General features: G+C 41.4%; 1 protein-coding gene across 1 annotated transcript in view; it reads right to left on the bottom strand.

The window, feature by feature from the left end:
• LOC141213743 (alpha-actinin-3) overlaps nucleotides 1-19,044 on the bottom strand; it is a 112,469-nt gene extending 93,425 nt beyond the window's left edge. Inside the window, exon 1 of the mRNA XM_073665352.1 lies at nucleotides 18,686-19,044. Coding sequence (XP_073521453.1) covers nucleotides 18,686-18,817 — 132 coding nt within the window. The 5' untranslated portion in view covers nucleotides 18,818-19,044. The remainder of the gene's footprint in view (nucleotides 1-18,685) is intronic.
• Between the last annotated feature and the right edge of the window lie 217 nt (nucleotides 19,045-19,261).

Genomic DNA, 19,261 nt, shown 5'->3' with positions numbered 1-19,261 from the left:
TGCAGCATGTCACCCCCCCATATTATGCCCCATGCAGCATGTCACCCCCCCCCATATTATGCCCCATGCAGGATGTCCCTTTCCCCCCATATCATGCCCCATGCAGAATGTCACCCCCCCATATTACCATATTATACCTCATGCAGGATGTCACCCCCCCATATTATACCCCTTGCAGGATGTCACCCTCCATATAATGACCTATGCCTCCATACATTAAAAAAATAAAAAATAAAAATCCAATACTCACCTCACTTCTCACTTGCTGCCGCTGCTCTGCGTCTGGACTCCAGCGTCGTGGCGGCGTTGTCCCGCTCTGCGCTGCCTGTGACAGCACTCGGGAGGGCGCGGTGTAAAGACGTCACCGCGCCCTCTGACCTGAGACGTCACAGGAAGCGCAGAGCACGGAAGACAGCGGATCTGCAGAGGCACGGGGAGAGGTAAGTATCCGCCTGCCGGGGCCCTGAGCAAGCGGGGGGAAGGGCGGGCAATGGCACCGCTCTCCTCTCCTCCGCCCATAGCCCAGCGGGCCGGATTAAAGTCCTCCCCGGGCCGCATGTGGCCCGTGGGCTCTAGTTTGAGGACCCCTGATGTAGACTATTGGTAATTTACTGGTTTGATTTTTTTGTTACACAGGGAATCACTTATATGTCTTCTCACTTTTAATGTTAATGCAGTATCTAATAAATGTCTCATTACTGGAGTCCAAGGTTTGAGACTGCCATAGCTTTTCTTAGTGCTGTGTTATCATTTGAATGGGGGCTATTTTGCATTTCCGAACAAATTAAGTAAGAAATGTTGGGACATAACTCCTTCATTTCAGGCTTTGGTTTGGCTCCTAGCGTGGTCAGGTCACATCTGATTAGACATTGATGCTATAGCCATTAAATAAACCTAACATCATTCACTAGGTCCGCTATTCCATATATATGGAGTCAAGAATTACTCTGTATTATTATTTTCATATGACATATTTACGTTAGAAACTTTCCTTGACTAACTTTTATTAACTGTTATGTTTTTTATACATATATATATATATATATACCTGTATATATATTAATAAAAATAATATATATTTGTATATTTTAATGCAAGTGTTAATTCCTATTAGTCACATTCTACTTTATTTAAAAGGTTATTCCCAGAATTGTAATTTATCCCCCATCCACAGGATCAGGAACAGACACACAAAGAAGATGGTCACTGTGCAAGAACACTATATGGATCCTTTACAGTCCAATAGCTCATCATAATGCACAATTCCACCTGCTTTGGAGGAGAAAGCAGGTCCTCATAGCTCTTGAGCCCTTGTGCAGTTGCACAGATTGTACCAATGGTATGTCCGCCTCTGGTCAGGATAGGGAATAACTTACTGATCACTGGAGATCCAACCACTGGAACTCCCAAGAATGAGTCTCTCGAACCCAGGAACTTACTCAATGCTGGCGGGGGTCCATCTGCAGGGAACCTCCAACTATATTGAGAATGAGAATCTGGAATAGTGCTCTGCAAAGCCCCATCTTGAATAGAGCAGAGGGGCACATGCGAATATTACAATCCATTCACTACGATTCCTAGTCTATGGGCCTACTGGAACTAGCTCAGCGCAGTGTTTGGCTTTCACCGTCAGTCCCATAGTGAATGAATGGAGCGGAGATCGAGCATATGCACCTTTGTTCCATTCACAATGGGACTCTGCAGAGCTTGGGTTCCATATTCCTGTTCTCAAGATCGCTGGCAGTCCCTGCAGTCAAACCTCCAGCAATCAGTAAGCTGTCTCATATTCTATGGATAGTGGATAACTTACTATTTTGGGAATAATTCTTTTTTATTTTAAGGTTTTTAAGGTTTTGTAATGCACTAGCATATATCTAGATCCTATTAGGCAGTATAATAGGGCAGTACCCTTTTAGACATCAAATGTGAACCCTTGGCTTTGTTAACACCACAATCAGTTAGGGCTCATTTAGATGTCTATGTCAATTGGTCCGAGCATGGATCGCTGAAGCACGGACTAGCTGTGTCTCTCCCAACCCGAGCATAACAGCTTCATATATTTCTATGAGGCTGTCACGCTCGGGTTGGGAGAACTGCAGCCAGTCCATGCTTTAGCGATCCATGCTCGGACCGATTGGAAGGGACGTCTGAATGAGTCTTAAGTATGATCGCTGTTGTGGATGATTGTGAATGTCTCTGGTTGTCCGATCACAGTGACTGACATCTCTGCTACTTCCAGTCCAACTGGAGAGTCAGCAAGGTGGTCAAGAGTGAGATTATTCCTTTAAGAATACGTTCTCTTTTTCTTTCCAGCTCACATGGTAGAAACCAATGGGAAAATATGCATGAACATGTAGACTAGTACTCAGGCTTGAAGACCTACAAGCTAGCCATATAATATATGGTCAATGATCCCTAGAAAGCTAGAAAAACTGATTGGTAGCCTATTTTGGGGAGGAGGAAGTTAAATAGAAGGGAAGAATCTCCCCTATGAGTAATATCTCAATCCACGTATTAGTAGACCCCAAAATGACATGAGAGGGATTTTAATCCAAAAATATCAATTTTATTAGAAAATGTAAAAGTTACATAGCAATATGAATATTTTTCCCTTCTATTTAACTTCCTCCTCCCAAAATAGGCTACCAATCAGTTTTTCTAGTACTCAGGCTTGGACTGACGCACCGTACAACAGGAGAATCCTCCGGTAGGCCACCACCCTCTTATATGAGCAGTATTTGGCACTATATACTTGAATCATTATGTACAAGTATTGCAAATTGAGATTCTGTTTTGGCTTTTATTCTAAGTCATGTGACAAGGCTCGTTAAAGGGTCGATATTGACATTTAGGATCACTACTTCTAATAGGTGGCGCTATAGTTCTAGTCCTCTTCCTCTCTGAAGAGACAGTTTGCATACTTAATTTCCCAGAGGAGCATGCATGGCTTGTAAGTCTCCTTACTCTGGCATGCCAGGCTTGGCATGTCACTCTCCACAAGGAGAAAGGTTACCCCTTACACCCCCATCAGGAAAAACAAACCCAAACTATATAAAGAAGAAAAAGTATATTGCTGTCATAAGTATTCCTTGGGCTAGGCCATCAATGTGTAATCATTAAGGCTCAGCACTGGGTTTGCAGCCCTTCATTCAGCTGATCTAATATGGTCCTGTCAGTCAGACCCCTGCCAATGAAATATTAATGGCCTCTCAGTGTTTTTTGTCTAAAATGTTTGTTTCTTCCAGAAAAGCTCCTCTATAGCATACAAGTTAATGGGTCGGGTTCAACATTGCATTTCTGCCAGTTTTTTGGTGTAAATATTTCTCAATTAATGGCTTTTTTTTACTGTGATTTTTTAAAAGTGATTTTATGTACGCCAGGTATATTTGTGCACTATTTTGCAACATTTTGCAAAACATGTGACTTCTCCGGTTAAAAAAAATTGCAAAACCACTTAAAGACAGAAAAGAGGACAATTTTGGGCATTGCAAAAAAATTCATGAATCATGTGCAGCATTTGGATGAATTTGTCTAAAATTAACATTGACTTAAAAAAAACGCAAATGATGAATTGAGCCCACTGTGTAGAGGTGGAAGATGTTGAAAGCAGTTCAGAATGGTCTAAAATAACAAAAGAAATCCTGTGGGGGCCTCATAATTGCAAGAGGCACCCATAATGCCAGCATTCGAGTGCCAACCAATGTAGTTTACACTGTCCGGGTCCGAAGTAGCTGCTGGACCAGACTAATGCAAATCTTTTTGCTCATGTCTAGTTCCAACGATTCCTGGGTCCCCCAATAGCCATGGCGTTCTTGCCCAGACATGTGATCACTGCAGACAATATTTGGCTGTTGCAGGTCATCGTTGCATCTAGTGACTTGGCTGAGTTGGAAACAGAAAGTGGAGACTAGTGGGTACCTGGAAAGAATGGCGTAACTTGAAGCTTGTGGTCCCCAATGCAAAATCTCCAACAGGGTCCCCACCTATCACAGGTCTTTAATAGTAATGGTCCTCTCATATGGGACAAAGGGACCTTTGCGTTCCCGGGGCTCCAGTACCCATGGAAGAATACAACCCTTTGCACCCACCATAATTACATCCCTGCCAGGGAGCATTCAGAACCCAAACAGTCGGGATTGGCAAAATTAATTTGGTGTCTTTTGTGATATGGCAGTGTACAAAGATCTCACTATGCCACTGTTGTAGCCGATCAGTAAGTTGCATCCGGCACAACTCGCAAGTTTGAAAATCAAAATCTGCTGTATTTTTTGCGACTTGCATGCTGCAGTTGCACAACTTGCTGGTCGCTATCCAACTAGACTGAATTGTAGCAATGGCATAATGAAATCTATGGCCATGCCATGTGTGTCGGTACCAAAGTCTCTGTGTAGCTCGAACCTAATGTTCTACATGACTTGGAAAACATTTATAAAACATTCCGAGGTATGTCTAATGAGTAGAGATGAGCGAACCCGAACTTAAAAATTTGGGATTCGTACCGAATACTCAGTGTTCTCCCGGAAGTCCGTTTTAATGTTTGGAGTTCCGGGGTAAGTCCGGGAGGAGAGAGAATATTTTCCAACTCCAAAGTTCGGGTCACCATTGTATTCAATGAGGTTTGGGTACTGGTTCAAGTTCAGGTACACTTCTGGTACCTAAACCGAACTTAGGACTAAAGTTTGGGTTGGGTACAAGAACCCGAACTTCCATGGGTCCACTCATCCCCACTAATGAGAGAAATGGCCTCTTTGCCATATAAGTATTAATAGAAACCTCTCGGCTTGGTAATGCAGTTCAATTTATAGACAACGTCTTATAGAGCAGGAGAAGCTGAACAGATTGATATATAGGTTTGTAGGAAAATATTCAGAACAACATATGTTATTCATTGAAATCCCGGCTCATTTTGTGCAATCACTGATTAGGACCAGCCCACTGGACTCCTAAACCCATGCAGGGATTTCAATAGCTAAATTCCTAGTTATCGTGACTCTTTTCTCACAAAACTATATACCAATCTGTTCAGCTCCAGATACTCTATAACATTATGCCATTAGATTACACAGTATTCCCAAGCCGGCAGGTTTCCTTTAATGGCAGATTATGTGGTAATCCATATAAAAATGCATAAAGTTCAGTTGCAGAGAAGCGTGTACAGTAACCATCATGCATAGCAGATTCTGCCTCTAAATAGCAGCACAGATCTGCTGCACTCCGTGCAGTGAGCTGCTCATATTGTAGTGCACACTCCTGCATTATAGTCATTTTTTCTATATAATTGGAAACACACTTTAGTAATCTCTCCCCAATCATATTTCTCAATATTATAATCTCATTTTACCTTCATGTAACACAAGTGTGAGGACTCTGAGACTAACATTGCAGGAAATTTCCATAACCTGTAAATTCACATTTGAAATATAGACCTCCAGGGCTGTTGCAACCTGATAAAGGTTTGTTGTAACCTGATATTAATGTACGTTTGGTTAAGCCCCCTTTTTTTTACTTTTGTTAATTAGTCCTGCAGAGTCAATGTACATGCAGTAAACCGTGTAGATGAATGTGCTCGATGTAACTAGCAAGGTTATATATAGATATCTGGTACATATTTGGAATACAATATCAATGTCATAGATACATCTGTCAGGAGTCTTCACACCTCAGCTATGTGACCCTTCACACCTCATCCAGTGAATCTAATAGGACAGCATGACAAGCTATATATCACATGCCTGTGCCAATTAAAGGATTAATACCATATAGGAATAACTCATGGTAATGACAGTTATAACAGTGATATATAAGAGTTGGAGCTCTATATTCTCACAATTCATTCTTTCTATGTGTATTTAGTATTAGATATATGTCAGCCAAGCATGAAAAAACAGGAGGGAATAGACAAAAAGCTGTCAGATACCTCCACTACTTTAGGAGACCAAAGGATGAACATGCTGAAATCCACAATGCCTAACCATTGTCACCACCAACTCCTCCTGTGATTGTCGGTGGATCATGCCATGTGTCCTTAAGAGCCCAATTTAAAGTGTCATTTTGCAAAAAAATTAAGGTTTAAATATTTTTTCTCAACTGACCAATTAGTACCTATCCATCACTGGAGGCTGACTGAAGGAACCCCCACTGATCCTGCGAATGTGACCCGGAAGTTCTCCAATAGAATGGAGTGCACTGCCACTCTTCATTCATTGTCCATTCATTGACTCTATTCATTATCTATAGGATTGGCAGCTATCTCTGGCAGTCCTAAAGACAATGAATGGAATGATGACGACTGCTCCATCCTAATTGGGGATTTCAGAAACACGTTCTTGGCATCAGTGGATCTTTAACAGTCTGTCCCCCAGCAATTCGTAAGTTATCATCTGAATAATTCTTTAAATTTAATTTTCTGCAAAATTTTATTTCAAATTGGGCTACAAAGGAAACATTTGGAGACTGGAAGTAACAGAACCAGCAGATATTGATGGCAGTTTGGGGAGATAAACAAGACCTCACAAGACTTCCCCTTAAAAGGTTTGTCCAACAGTAATTTTTCCTTAGCCATGGATTGATTAAAAATAATACATGGAAGCATACTCCACTTTTCCTCTTCCTCTTCTACTGCTCACACAGATCCAGCATAACCATTTCCAGAGGTCTTTGCCAGCTCCAGAAGTGGTGGCAACCCCACATGCGGAAGTCAATGCACTGCTGCAGCTTATAATTGTCTATAGAGTATGGAGGTCTGGGGATCAAAAGGGAGACATCAGATGGTGTGCTCTTCTAGTAACCTGACTGCTGCAGCGGTGCTGCGACTCCCGAACCAAGCAGACACCGCTTTTGGAGCCGGCGGAGCAGCCTGCCCTGGATCCACGGGGGCACTGGTAGGTGAGTATGCCTTTGTTTATTATTTTCAATCAATTAGTGGCATTAAAAAATTAATTTGATGCATTCAGTACTATTATGTATAAGGTACCCCATTCACAGAGGAGTAACTATAATAGGTGCAGGGGTTGCAATCCCACCTGAGCCTTGGAAGGCCCCAAAAGGTCGCTTAGGTCCATATAAAAAGACCATTAATATTGAAGATTTGCAATAGTTGAGGGCCCCGTTGGAGCTTTTACATTAGGGCCCATGAACTTCAAGTTACCCCACTGCCAAATCACACTCGTACATTTGACCAGCATTTTGCATCCTTTTCTCAAGCCAAACTCCATAGTGGATGTAAAAAAAGAGAAGTATAAATGGTTCCATTACATGGTTATAATATAGGTAAATCTTGTACCAATGTATGTCAGTGTTTATATGCTACTTTATTGATATTTGGGATATGTAGTATCCCATTTTCTATATTCTTGAGGAGCACATGAGAAGTTGCAGTGTTCAACTTCCTCCACTGCTCCTGCTCTAGTTTCGCAGCGTGAATTAAGGAGGCGATATGGTATATCCTGTGACATGCCCCTCCATCCGCAGCCCTCTTATAGATGGGATAGCTTCAGAAATACAGAAAATGGGACACAAAAAAAAAGAAGCATGTTTTAGCGCGTAGAATATAATCATCTTTAACATATATTAGCTTACATTAGCAATATAGCAACCCCTTAAATAAGTGGAGTTAAATTACTAAACAGATATGCAAATGTGTATGAGGCCTTATAGTTTTTTATACTTTGCCGTATTTAAAGAAGCTGTCCACTACTTTTCCACTGATGTCCTATCCTTAGGATAGGTCATCAATGTGTGATCGGCCGGGGTCCGACACCCGGGACCTCCGCCGATTAGCTGCTATCGTGGTGGAAGTAGTCACTGGCAGAGCTGCTCCGCCTACTTGTAGTGGCCGCCACAGGGTACAACACATCTGCCTCCTATTGATTTGAAGTACCAAGCCTCGACCACTACAAGTAGATGGAGCAGCTCAGCAAATGAGTACTTCTCGCCGGTGGCTGCCGCCAACGACACTGGTAACAGCTGAGCCGGTTGTCGGATCCTGGACGATCAGACATTGATGACTTATCCTAAGGATAGGACATCAATGGAAAAGTAGAGGACAACCTATTTTAATTGCAAACATTGAGGCATCCCATGTTTTTGAGTTATTACTCCAGCATTCCAGATTCTAACATTGCTTTAAGTCTTTGTTCTCACGAGCTTTTGGTGAGTTTTTGACACTGCATGTTTTTAAAAAAAATACAAGTACCCTATTTTACTTAAAGAGTGCAGAAATTATGCAGAAAATCTGCAACACCAAAAACTCATCTTGAGAACGTGGCCTAAGGGCTCGTGCAGACCTTAGTTTCGGTCCGAGTGCGATCCGTCAAAACATCGGATCACACTCGGAGCAATGTTATTTAATGAGGCCGTGCACATGTCCGATTTTTTCCTAAGATTGAGTCTGTTTGAGGAAAAAAGTTGTAGCATGGCCGTTTTGCCCCGGTAATCGGATCACACTCGGACATTCAATTCAATGAGTGAGTGTAAAAATCGGACCGCACTCAGATGACAACCGAGTCCGATTTTCATGGACAGACTGAATGGAGAAGATGGAGAATTTTTTTTATTATTCTCCATATTCGAGAAAAACTAGATCAAAGTGTAATAATCGGACCATTTTTCTCAGATGGAGAACATATACGATCGTGTAGCCCTAGCCTAAGTGTGTTTTGACCAAAAACATAAAGCCTAAATTAGATCTGAGACTGTATTCAAGTGAGATTTCTAGAAGCTTGTAATACAGATTGTTGGAATAAATATGGACCCTCATGAATTTGACGAAGGCAGCGCTCTCTACGCCTCAAATCTTATTCCAGCAGGGGGTTTGAAAGAGACTTGCAGCGAGGCACACACAGAGGTACAGTACAGACCAAAAGTTTGGACACACCTTCTCATTTAAAGATTTTTCTGTATTTTCATGACTTTGAAAATTGTACATTCACAATGAAGGCATCAAAACTATGAATTAACACATGTGGAATTACATACTTAACAAAAAAGTATGAAACAACTGATAATATGTCTTATATTCTAGGTTCTTCAAAGTAGCCACCTTTTGCTTTGATGACTGCTTTGCACACTCTTGGCATTCTCTTGATGAGCTTCAAGAGGTAGTCACCGGAAATGGTTTTCACTTCACAGGTGTGCCCTGTCAGGTTTAATAAGTGGGATTTCTTGCCTTATAAATGTAGTTGGGACCATCAGTTGTGTTGTGCAGAAGTCTGGTGGATACACAGCTGATAGGCCTACTGAATAGACTGTTAGAATTTGTATTATGGCAAGAAAAAAAGCAGCTAAGCAAAGAAAAACGAGTGGCCATCATTACTTTTAGAAATGAAGGTCAGTCAGTGCGAAAAATTGGGCAAACTTTGAAAGTGTCCCCAAGTGCAGCTGCAAAACCATCAAGCGCTACAAAGAAACTGGCTCACATGAGGACCGCCCCAGGAAAGGAAGACCAAGAGACACCTCTGCTTCTGAGGATAAGTTTATCCGAGTCACCAGCCTCAGAAATCGCAGGTTAACAGCAGCTCAGATTAGAGACCAGGTCAATGCCACACAGAGTTCTTGCAGCAGACACATCTCTACAACAACTGTTAAGAGGAGACTTTGTGCAGCAGGCCTTCATGGTAAAATAGCTGCTAGGAAACCACTGCTAAGGACAGGCAACGAGCAGAAGAGACTTGTTTGGGCTAAAGAACACAAGGAATGGACATTAGACCAGTGGAAATCTGTGCTTTGGTCTGATGAGTCCAAATTTGAGATCTTTGGTTCCAACCACCGTGTCTTTGTGCGACGCAGAAAAGGTGAACGGATGCACTCTGCATGCCTGGTTCCCACCGTGAAGCATGGAGGAGGAGGTGTGATGGTGTGGGGGTGCTTTGCTGGTGACACTGTTGGGGATTTATTCAAAATTGAAGGCATACTGAACCAGCATGGCTACCACAGCATCTTGCAGCGGCATGCTATTCCATCTGGTTTGCATTTAGTTGAACCATCATTTATTTTTCAACAGGACAATGACCCCAAACACACCTCCAGGCTGTGTAAGGGCTATTTGACCAAGAAGGAGAGTGATGGGGTGCTACGCCAGATGACCTGGCCTCCACAGTCACCAGACCCGAACCCAATCGAGATGGTTTGGGGTGAGCTGGACCGCAGAGTGAAGGTAAAAGGGTCAACAAGTGCTAAGCATCTCTGGGAACTCCTTCAAGATTGTTGGAAGACCATTTCCGGTGACTACCTCTTGAAGCTACTTCATGCCTCATCAAGTCCGGAGTGAAGATCGCTGGCCTTGATGAATTGGGGCCATGATGTTTTGTACACTACTAAACTGTCCAAAACAAAAACTGTCTTAGTCCCCCATAGCAACCAATCAGAGCTCAGCTTTCATGTTATAAACTGCTCTGGTAAAATGAAAGCTGAACTGTGATTGGTTGCTATGGGCAACAAAAGACAGTTTTAATAAATCTGCCCCACGTTTTCCCTAGAAGAAATGCTAGAAGAATAGATCCTTAATGCAATGTCTCATAAAATGTGGTACAAATGGGGCACATTTATGAAACTGGCAAAATAAAAAAGGCATTAGCTGCCCATATCCATATCAACCAATCACATCACAACTTTCATTTTACCAGAGCTATTAAAAAAATGAAATCTGCTCTATGATTGGCTGATATGGGCAGTAATAATAAGTTGTTGATTTTTTTAGACACTTTTGATAAATGAGGTGCACAATGATTTCTATCAGAATCCATGTGAAAATACATTTGCAGAAAAAGGACAGTATACAGATATAATTGAGGCCCATAGTAGGCCATGAGTTTTGCATTACATCTTTGTATCATTTTGAAGTTGCATGGAGCAGTGAATCGATTAACCCACAACATTGCACCTTAAAGTGGTTGTCCAGTTAATATAAGTTATCATTTATCCATATGTGATAACTAGCCTTAATCCTCATTACAAAAAGACGCAGCAGGTAGGATGCCCAACCACCACTTAATTCATTCCCTGTGGGGTTGCTGGTAAAAGGCGAGTGCAGCACTTGGCATCCTCATAGGGAACTAATGGAGCAGCGGTCGAGCAGGTGCATAAGTCAAACGGGTATAAAATTCCCCATTATGACAGTCTGTGAGGGTCCCAGCAGTCGGACTCCCACTAATAAACAAGTTATCACCTATCATTATTACTAATAAAGCAATTTATCCCCTATCCATTCATACTTTTCCTCTATCCATATATACTTAACGATAATTGTGGATCTGGCTGCTGAGACTCTCATCAATCCCGTGAATAGGGTTCTCGAACATGGAAACCAGGCTCTGCAGTCCTGTCTGAATGGAGCGGTGGTGCACATGGTCATCATCTGCTCCATTCATTGTCTATGGGACTGCTGAAGAATGGGACTGGTTGTCCAAAACATAATATTTTGCCTACAATGTTCATATAACTATTAAAAACTGTTAAAAAATCAACACAAACTTATGTGTTCTGCTTATACTTTGCAGGGTGTTAATAACACTAGCATGTACGCTAGATGTGTTGAACGAGGGGAGGGGAGACAACATGAATGAAAGAAATGGGGAGCGGGTATGTAAGGAAGTGGAGGTGCTGCCCACACCCCTTGGAGAGATATGTGTTGTTATATAATGCGTTGCACTGTTATAAATGTGATTTTATCTGTTTAGTCATTTGCATGCATTTAGTTGGGGAATAGATAGACTTAACCTTTGGGACTAGCCCGGAATGGGAGGGGCAAAATGGGAAGACAGAAGACAACTTCCTGATAGTGAGTCTGTTAGAGTTCAGCAAAGACAGACATAAGATCTGACAGTTGGCAGACTGACATGTTATAATGTGTTGAGTGCGAAGAGGGAAGATCACAGGACATCGGATAATACGTGCTAAGGACTAAGGAAACGTGAAGAGATATCTGCCGGAGAGATTTAATGGGGAGATTTGACAGAACCAAGGACAGAGAGGCCACCTAGATTGTATGGAACTTAACCCAGGGGAAGGAGAAGGCCCACTTATAGGGGATTGAACGAGAAGTACCCCAAGCAGCAGGGTCCTCATTAGTAAGTTGGGAAATGAGAGTAGCTGGGAGCAGCTGTAGCGTTACCCCTCGACACGTGCGGCTCTCTCAGGGGAAGACAAAGTCTCCCATAACCGTTTGCTGGATTGTCATGTGATGCAAGAGTATCAAAAGAAAGAGAAATTATTTAAGTGTTATTAAATGTAGCTGAGAAGTGCCCATGCCTGCTTAAAGCAAGAGAAACTTTTGTGAAGAAACATGCCTATTATCTGATGTACATAGTTCTTATCACTTAATATTCAGTAAAAGCAAGTTTAATGTTGGACTTTGGTCTCCCTCATTTTGTTCTTTAACATCTGGTCCTGGCCTGCCCGATATAGCTGCACCGTGCAGTCTGCAGAGGCATATCGCTCAGGTAACATCGCATTCACACACAGACAGGATCTCCATTTTCATGTAGCTTGCCGGGGCATAAATGACGAGTACCTTCCCCACGGCTACTGCCCCTCGCCACGGTACAGGTGTATTCAAATTTAATTTTCTATTATTGAGCCAGGGAATGGTTAAAAAATAAAATAAAATAAAACAGAAAAGCTCCTCTCTAATCTCAAGATTTTGCCAAGAATTTACACCATTTGCATCTTGCACATCTATTTGTAAAAGTGGAATGAAATGGCGGCTTACTGCTTAATCCAGATTTATGATCTGTGACTTTTAAAAAAGTTGCAAATTAGGAAGCCAAATGACATTCATTGCATGTCCATAGGATATGATAGACATTTCTGCTAGACAAGGTTCTCACCTCCTCTGACCTCTGTACTAAGTTATTTTTGTAACTTACATAGAAGAGAATGTGTGCGACACTCCTCCAGTATGATCATTTATTAGCAGCAGTCACCAGTCAAGATCTACTCCAAAAAGGTTGTCCAGGGGCCAACACTTAAATTGCATATTGTGTGGAAATGCCATAATTGTGTTTGGCTGGAATATACCTTTAAGTACATTTCTTCTAGCTTTCTCTTTTGTGGAGAATAAAAGTGCCCATAGACATTAGACAGTGGTTTATGAAAATGAATAATTTCAAACAAAAAGTTGGGAAAAACTTCCCAAGAGAGAGTGCCATTCTCATGATTGATCTTCAGGAGCACAGTGCTCCCCTGCCTCCCAGCTTCCTACTTGCTGGGGGGCATTGTGTTCCTGATGACTGACAGTATCATTGACGGTTCGGGTCAGCAGCATGGTTGCTCCATTAACTCGATCTATGTGCTCTCCCATAGTGTAGAGACAGCTTTTCTTCTGCAACATGTGAGAAGCACAGGGAAGAAGCTAACCGGATCCAGTGATCTGACCAACTTCAGAAAAGCGCTCACAAGCTCTATAGCTTGTAAGCACGTGCTCCATGGCCATTGCTGATTTACTGCATAGGAGCTGGAAATCTATGCAAAGAGCAGTACACAATAGAAATAAAAATCCCTCCTTTCTTGAGAAGAGAGTGGAGTAAGAGGTCAATTGCAAAGTTGCTTGTTTTTACAAGCTCTTTGCATTTTACCTATTTATGACGATGAGAAAATCCTTTTAACAGTGAGCTGCTGTTTTAGCCAACCGATCATACACTGCCATAGTATGAAATTAAGTTGGTCAAGATTGATTTTTTTTTCATCTGATAATTGGACGAAATATCTTTTTGTTGAAAATGTATTCCCAGAAGGATTGCTCAATCAACATGTATGGCCGGGTTGAACAACTGTAACGGTCTATATAGACTAAAATGTGTGGCTGCATCGGTGTAACAGTCGTTCACAAGAAGATCATTCTTTCAATGGTTGTTCAGCTGTCAAACTTTTCTTATCTAATGTGTATGACAATCCCTTCTCATACCCCACGCTTGGCCCTGATAAAATAAAAAAGCCTATACTCTCTTCCCGTGCCGATACTGTTCCCGCAGTGTCGGCACTCGCAGTCCCGGAGCCCTCGAGGTGTTGTGACACGTGAGCCAGTCGCCCAATCAGCGCCGGCGTCACTGTCCCCGCCCCCTGTCAAATTGAACATCAAGAGGAAGTCCGGGCTGCAGCTGATCTCTGACTTCCTCTTCATGTTCAATTCATACGAAGGCGGGGACAGTGACGCCAGCGCTGATTGGCTCACGTGTCACAATACCGTATGAGAGCCCCGGGGAGATCGGGGAACGGCGCCGGCACGGGAGGTGAGTTTAGGCTTTTTTATTTTATCGGGGCCAAGCGTGGGGGATTACAAGGAGTTGTCCAAGTGGTGGACACCTTCTTTAATGATGACACTGTTATGGCGCACTTTACTTATCACTATGTTGTTCTGAGCCATATACGCGGACCAAGAGGAACCCCTGTAGGGCTCATTTAAAGGATCACATGTGTGGAGTGTGTTCCATTATATTTTCTTCCAAAAACAAGAGCATATCTTATAGAAGAGTATTTCATTAAAAACTTTTATATTGTCCTAAATGTATCTGAAAGCAAAATGAACCACAATTATAGCCTTGTCCACACGGATGACATTTCACCTGACTGCAGTGGTCCACACTATGGATGAAACATAACCTCAATGGACCATAATGAATTGCTATTGTTCTGTGGCGTGCCATATGTATGGGTGGCATGTCCGCCTACAGAGGGGTAAACAACCAACAGCAGGATAAAAGTTCGATGACAGCTTCTAAATAGAGAGGAATACCTACTGTAACATTTTATACCATGGATATTACACCTTTGTGTCTCCATGGTTACAGACTACAAATAATCCCTGTGTAGTCTGATTTTACAGTCAGAGGTAGCTCCCTTCCATGTGTTCTCTACTTCTTTACTAAGTGTATGCACAAATTAGGGGACAGAGAAAATTTACAAAAAGCTCTATGTAAAGCTTCAAATGGGGGCAGACGCAGATAGAAAAGGGCCCCTGTGCAAGAACAGTACATAGGCCCTTTTATGTGTCAAAAGCTGTTCACTTCTTTGGAGATGAAAGTGGTCCCCCTTTCCTGTGGGGCACCCATGTGGCGGCATAGGTTGCACCTATGGTATATCCACCCCTGGCTATAGACATAAACCATCAGCAGGTTTAAGCAAGTCTAATTGCAAAGTTGCCTCAATTTTCATTTTACTTAAAAAAAAATAAAAAAAATAAAGAGATGTTTGTCAATGGAGCTTAATTTTACAATGGAATTACATGCTTGCTTGTTTATATTGAGAAGCTGAAAAATAAAATTAATATTTTACTAGTGCACAAAGTTTCTGTCCGGTGTATATAGGCCTTTTTTCTAGCAATACGGTGGTGTAAAAATCACATTTAAATAGTGGAGTCAATCACCAAACTGATTCATATTAATTACATGTATATATACTGGATAAATAAATGTATATTACATGATATATATTTATATAAATGTACATGCATATTTATTTATCTATCATATATATATGTATATATATATATATATATTAAAAAAACAAATAGTGCTTGCATATATATATACATACAGTACAGACCAAAAGTTTGGACACACCTTCTCATTTAAAGATTTTTCTGTATCTTCATGACTTTGAAAATTGTACATTCTCACTGAAGGCATGAAAACTATGAATTAACACATGTGGAATTATATACTTAACAAAAAAGTGTGAAACAACTGAAAATATGTCTTATATTCTAGGTTCTTCAAAGTAGCCACCTTTTGCTTTGATGACTGCTTTGCACACTCTTGGGATTCTCTTGATGAGCTTCAAGAGGTAGTCACCGGAAATGGTTTTCACTTCACAGGTGTGCACTGTCAGGTTTAATAAGTGGGATTTCTTGCCTTATAAATGGGGTTGGGACCATCAGTTGTGTTGTGCAGAAGTCTGGTGGATACACAGCTGATAGGCCTACTGAATAGACTGTTAGAATTTGTATTATGGCAAGAAAAAAGCAGCTAAGTAAAGAAAAACGAGTGGCCATCATTACATTAAGAAATGAAGGTCAGTCAGTCCGAAAAATTGGGAAAACTTTGAAAGTGTCCCAAAGTGCAGTTGCAAAAACCATCAAGCGCTACAAAGAAACTGGCTCACATGAGGACCGCCCCAGGAAAGGAAGACCAAGAGTCACCTCTGCTTCTGAGGATAAGTTTATCCGAGTCACCAGCCTCAGAAATTGCAGGTTAACAGCAGCTCAGATTAGAGACCAGGTCAATGCCACACAGAGTTCTAGCAGCAGACACATCTCTACAACAACTGTTAAGAGGAGACTTTGTGCAGCAGGCCTTCATGGTAAAATAGTTGCTAGGAAACCACTGCTAAGGACAGGCAACAAGCATAAGAGACTTGTTTGGGCTAAAGAACACAAGGCATGGACATTAAACCAGTGGAAATCTGTGCTTTGGTCTGATGAGTCCAAATTTGAGATCTTTGGTTCCAACCACCGTATCTTTGTGCGACGCAGAAAAGGTGAACGGATGGACTCTACATGCCTGGTTCCCACTGTGAAGCATGGAGGAGGAGGTGTGATGGTGTTTGGGTGCTTTGTTGGTGACACTGTTGGGGATTTATTCAAAATTGAAGGCATACTGAACCAGCATGGCTACCACAGCATCTTGCAGCGGCATGCTATTCCATCCAGTTTGCGTTTAGTTGGATCATCATTTATTTTTCAACAGGACAATGACCCCAAACACACCTCCAGGCTGTGTAAGGGCTATTTGACCAAGAAGGAGAGTGATGGGGTGCTACGCCAGATGACCTGGCCTCCACAGTCACCAGACCTGAACCCAATCTAGATGGTTTTGGGTGAGCTGGACCGCAGAGTGAAGGCAAAAGGGACAACAAGTGCTTAGCATCTCTGGGAACTCCTTCAAGATTGTTGGAAGACCATTTCCAGTGACTACCTCTTGAAGCTCATCAAGAGAATGCCAAAAGTGTGCAAAGCAGTCATCAAAGGAAAAGGTGGCTACTTTGAAGAACCTAGAATATAAGACATATTTTCAGTTGTTTCACACTTTTTTGTTAAGTATATAATTCCACATGTGTTAATTCATAGTTTTGATGCCTTCAGTGTGAATGTACAATTTTCATAGTCATGAAAATACAGAAAAATGTTTAAATGAGGTGTGTCCAAACTTTTGGTCTGTACTGTATATATATATATATATGTATATATATATATATATATATATATATATATATATTAATTATGGATACATGTATATATGCACTATATAGTTGTTACACCATTTTATGGCTTAAAAAGGCCCCTACCCTACACACCATACTGAAACGCTGTGTACGTGGGCAAATTAGGAAGATAAAATGCTTTTTCACACAAACTACATAAGAGTGCTGCCTTCTTTTGGGTAATCCTTTGAGTCGGGGGATCCTAAATGCTTTCAAATGCAACTATCTTTAAACTTTAGTTAAAAAATGTCAAGGAATTTTAAAGTGTAATTTTAGTCATTGTTAAAAATTAACATTTATATATCTGTTATTTTTTTTAGACAACATAAATTATATATGGCATCTTGCTTTCTCTGATTGGTTGCAGTTATTGTTTTCTTTCTTAGAAATTGTCATTTTCCCTGGTCATCATTTTTTACTATTACTTTATGTATCTCATACATTACTGATTTAGGCAAATTGCAGATATTTTGGTGGAAATTGATCTGTAATAATATATTATAAATTACAATATTTAGCATTGTTGAGGTTTTTATTATTATTATTATTATTATTATTATTATTTGGGTAAACTAATGTTTTCATTTGTTAATTCTATTATGTTATTTATTCAGATCCTAGAGCAGCGATTCTTGCCTGTAACAATGTATCTCACATCACTAATTTGTGATTTATTGGAGCTCTGGTCCAGGGTTAGAGATGTTCGTAGCCACATTCCCCCACCACCCAGTCGCTGGCTGCTTTTGGTTGCCAACAAACACAATATTGATTATGTCTATGGAAAACTAGAGGTCACCCTCCATTTGATATAAAGCAAACACTGTTTCATGCCATTCCAAACATTTATGACACGGGCAGATAAAGTGACTAGACTGATGTCATTAGAGATTCGATGACCATGCTTGCCTCTATATCTGTACGTTGAAGTCATATCCCAACCATAAAGTCTCCACCGTGCCACCTGATCGCCCTCCTCATACATTCCACATAATGATGACACCTTCTACTGAAAATGTCACCAACCTATAAGGCATCAACCATACCAGGGTTATTACAAGGGACCAGCTGCTCCCAAAACCACAGATGCGGGTTTCCTTTCCCACCCCCCTATGTCCCCTCCCTTACAAGGATCACCTTGCAGCTCTCCAAAACTAAAATGAAGGGGCTGGTTAGAGAATGAAAAACAATCCATCACTCTTGCTGAGCCCACTCCTTCCAAAAAAAGCATCAGTGGAACATCTCGAGCCAGGGAGGGGAGCTGCGTGTGTAGGGTGGGAGAACTCTGGTGGGGGACACCTGTTCAGGGGCCAGCTGGGCAGACTTTGTAGACACACAAGGAAGCCAGTCAGATGGTTTCCTTGCTGCAGTATTAACTACTATTCCCGTCTTGTTTCCTTACCCAATAATGGTATACGTGAAGATTTTTGTTTCTCAAAAGCAGCAAATTGTTTCAAAATAATTTAAGAAAAATATAGAATCCACATGATATTACCTTTCTCTGTTGCTTTTCCCATGCAGGGTCTAGGAGTAGATCCCTATCCCAGTCTTCTTCCTGATGCATGTAGTCTTCTTCTGTAATAGTGTATGAATTGGCATATTGTAGATGTGGATCAATGGCCGTCATCTTTGCGCTCGTCCTTCCCTTGCTCACTCTGTAATTATTCTTGGCTTTGAATTTCAAGGCTCCTGCAGCCCCTGGCCAGCAGGTAGTGGCTTAAGAAATGTATTGCAGTGGTAGGTAGTTGGGAGATCTAACCCAGGAATCCCCTCTTCAAATTGCTTGCTTCCTCCTTACCAGCCTGCTGTCCCTGGTCAAAAAAAATACACGTGACCTATTGCCCATAAGTACCATTAGCTGGGTACCATGTGGTCAGATAGGCACCCATACATGGTGAGTGGGTGGTCTAACAAAACCCCTCCTAGATAATCTGCCCTATGAGTTCAGACCTCATGGAAGTTTGGACAAAAGTTTTTTATAGGATTATTACACTTATTTTTGCGGCAGGTCACATTAGTAATATCAATTTTTAAAGGTCTGTGTCACCTGCTTCACTTTGTAACTCCAAGT

Source organism: Phyllobates terribilis, unplaced genomic scaffold, assembly GCF_046119375.1.
Source record: "Phyllobates terribilis strain yellow unplaced genomic scaffold, ASM4611937v1 Scaffold_211__1_contigs__length_3443825, whole genome shotgun sequence".
NCBI classification, from domain to species: domain Eukaryota; kingdom Metazoa; phylum Chordata; class Amphibia; order Anura; family Dendrobatidae; genus Phyllobates; species Phyllobates terribilis.
The sequence above is the reverse complement of the archived record's forward strand: the minus strand, read 5'-3'. Positions and strand labels throughout refer to the sequence as shown.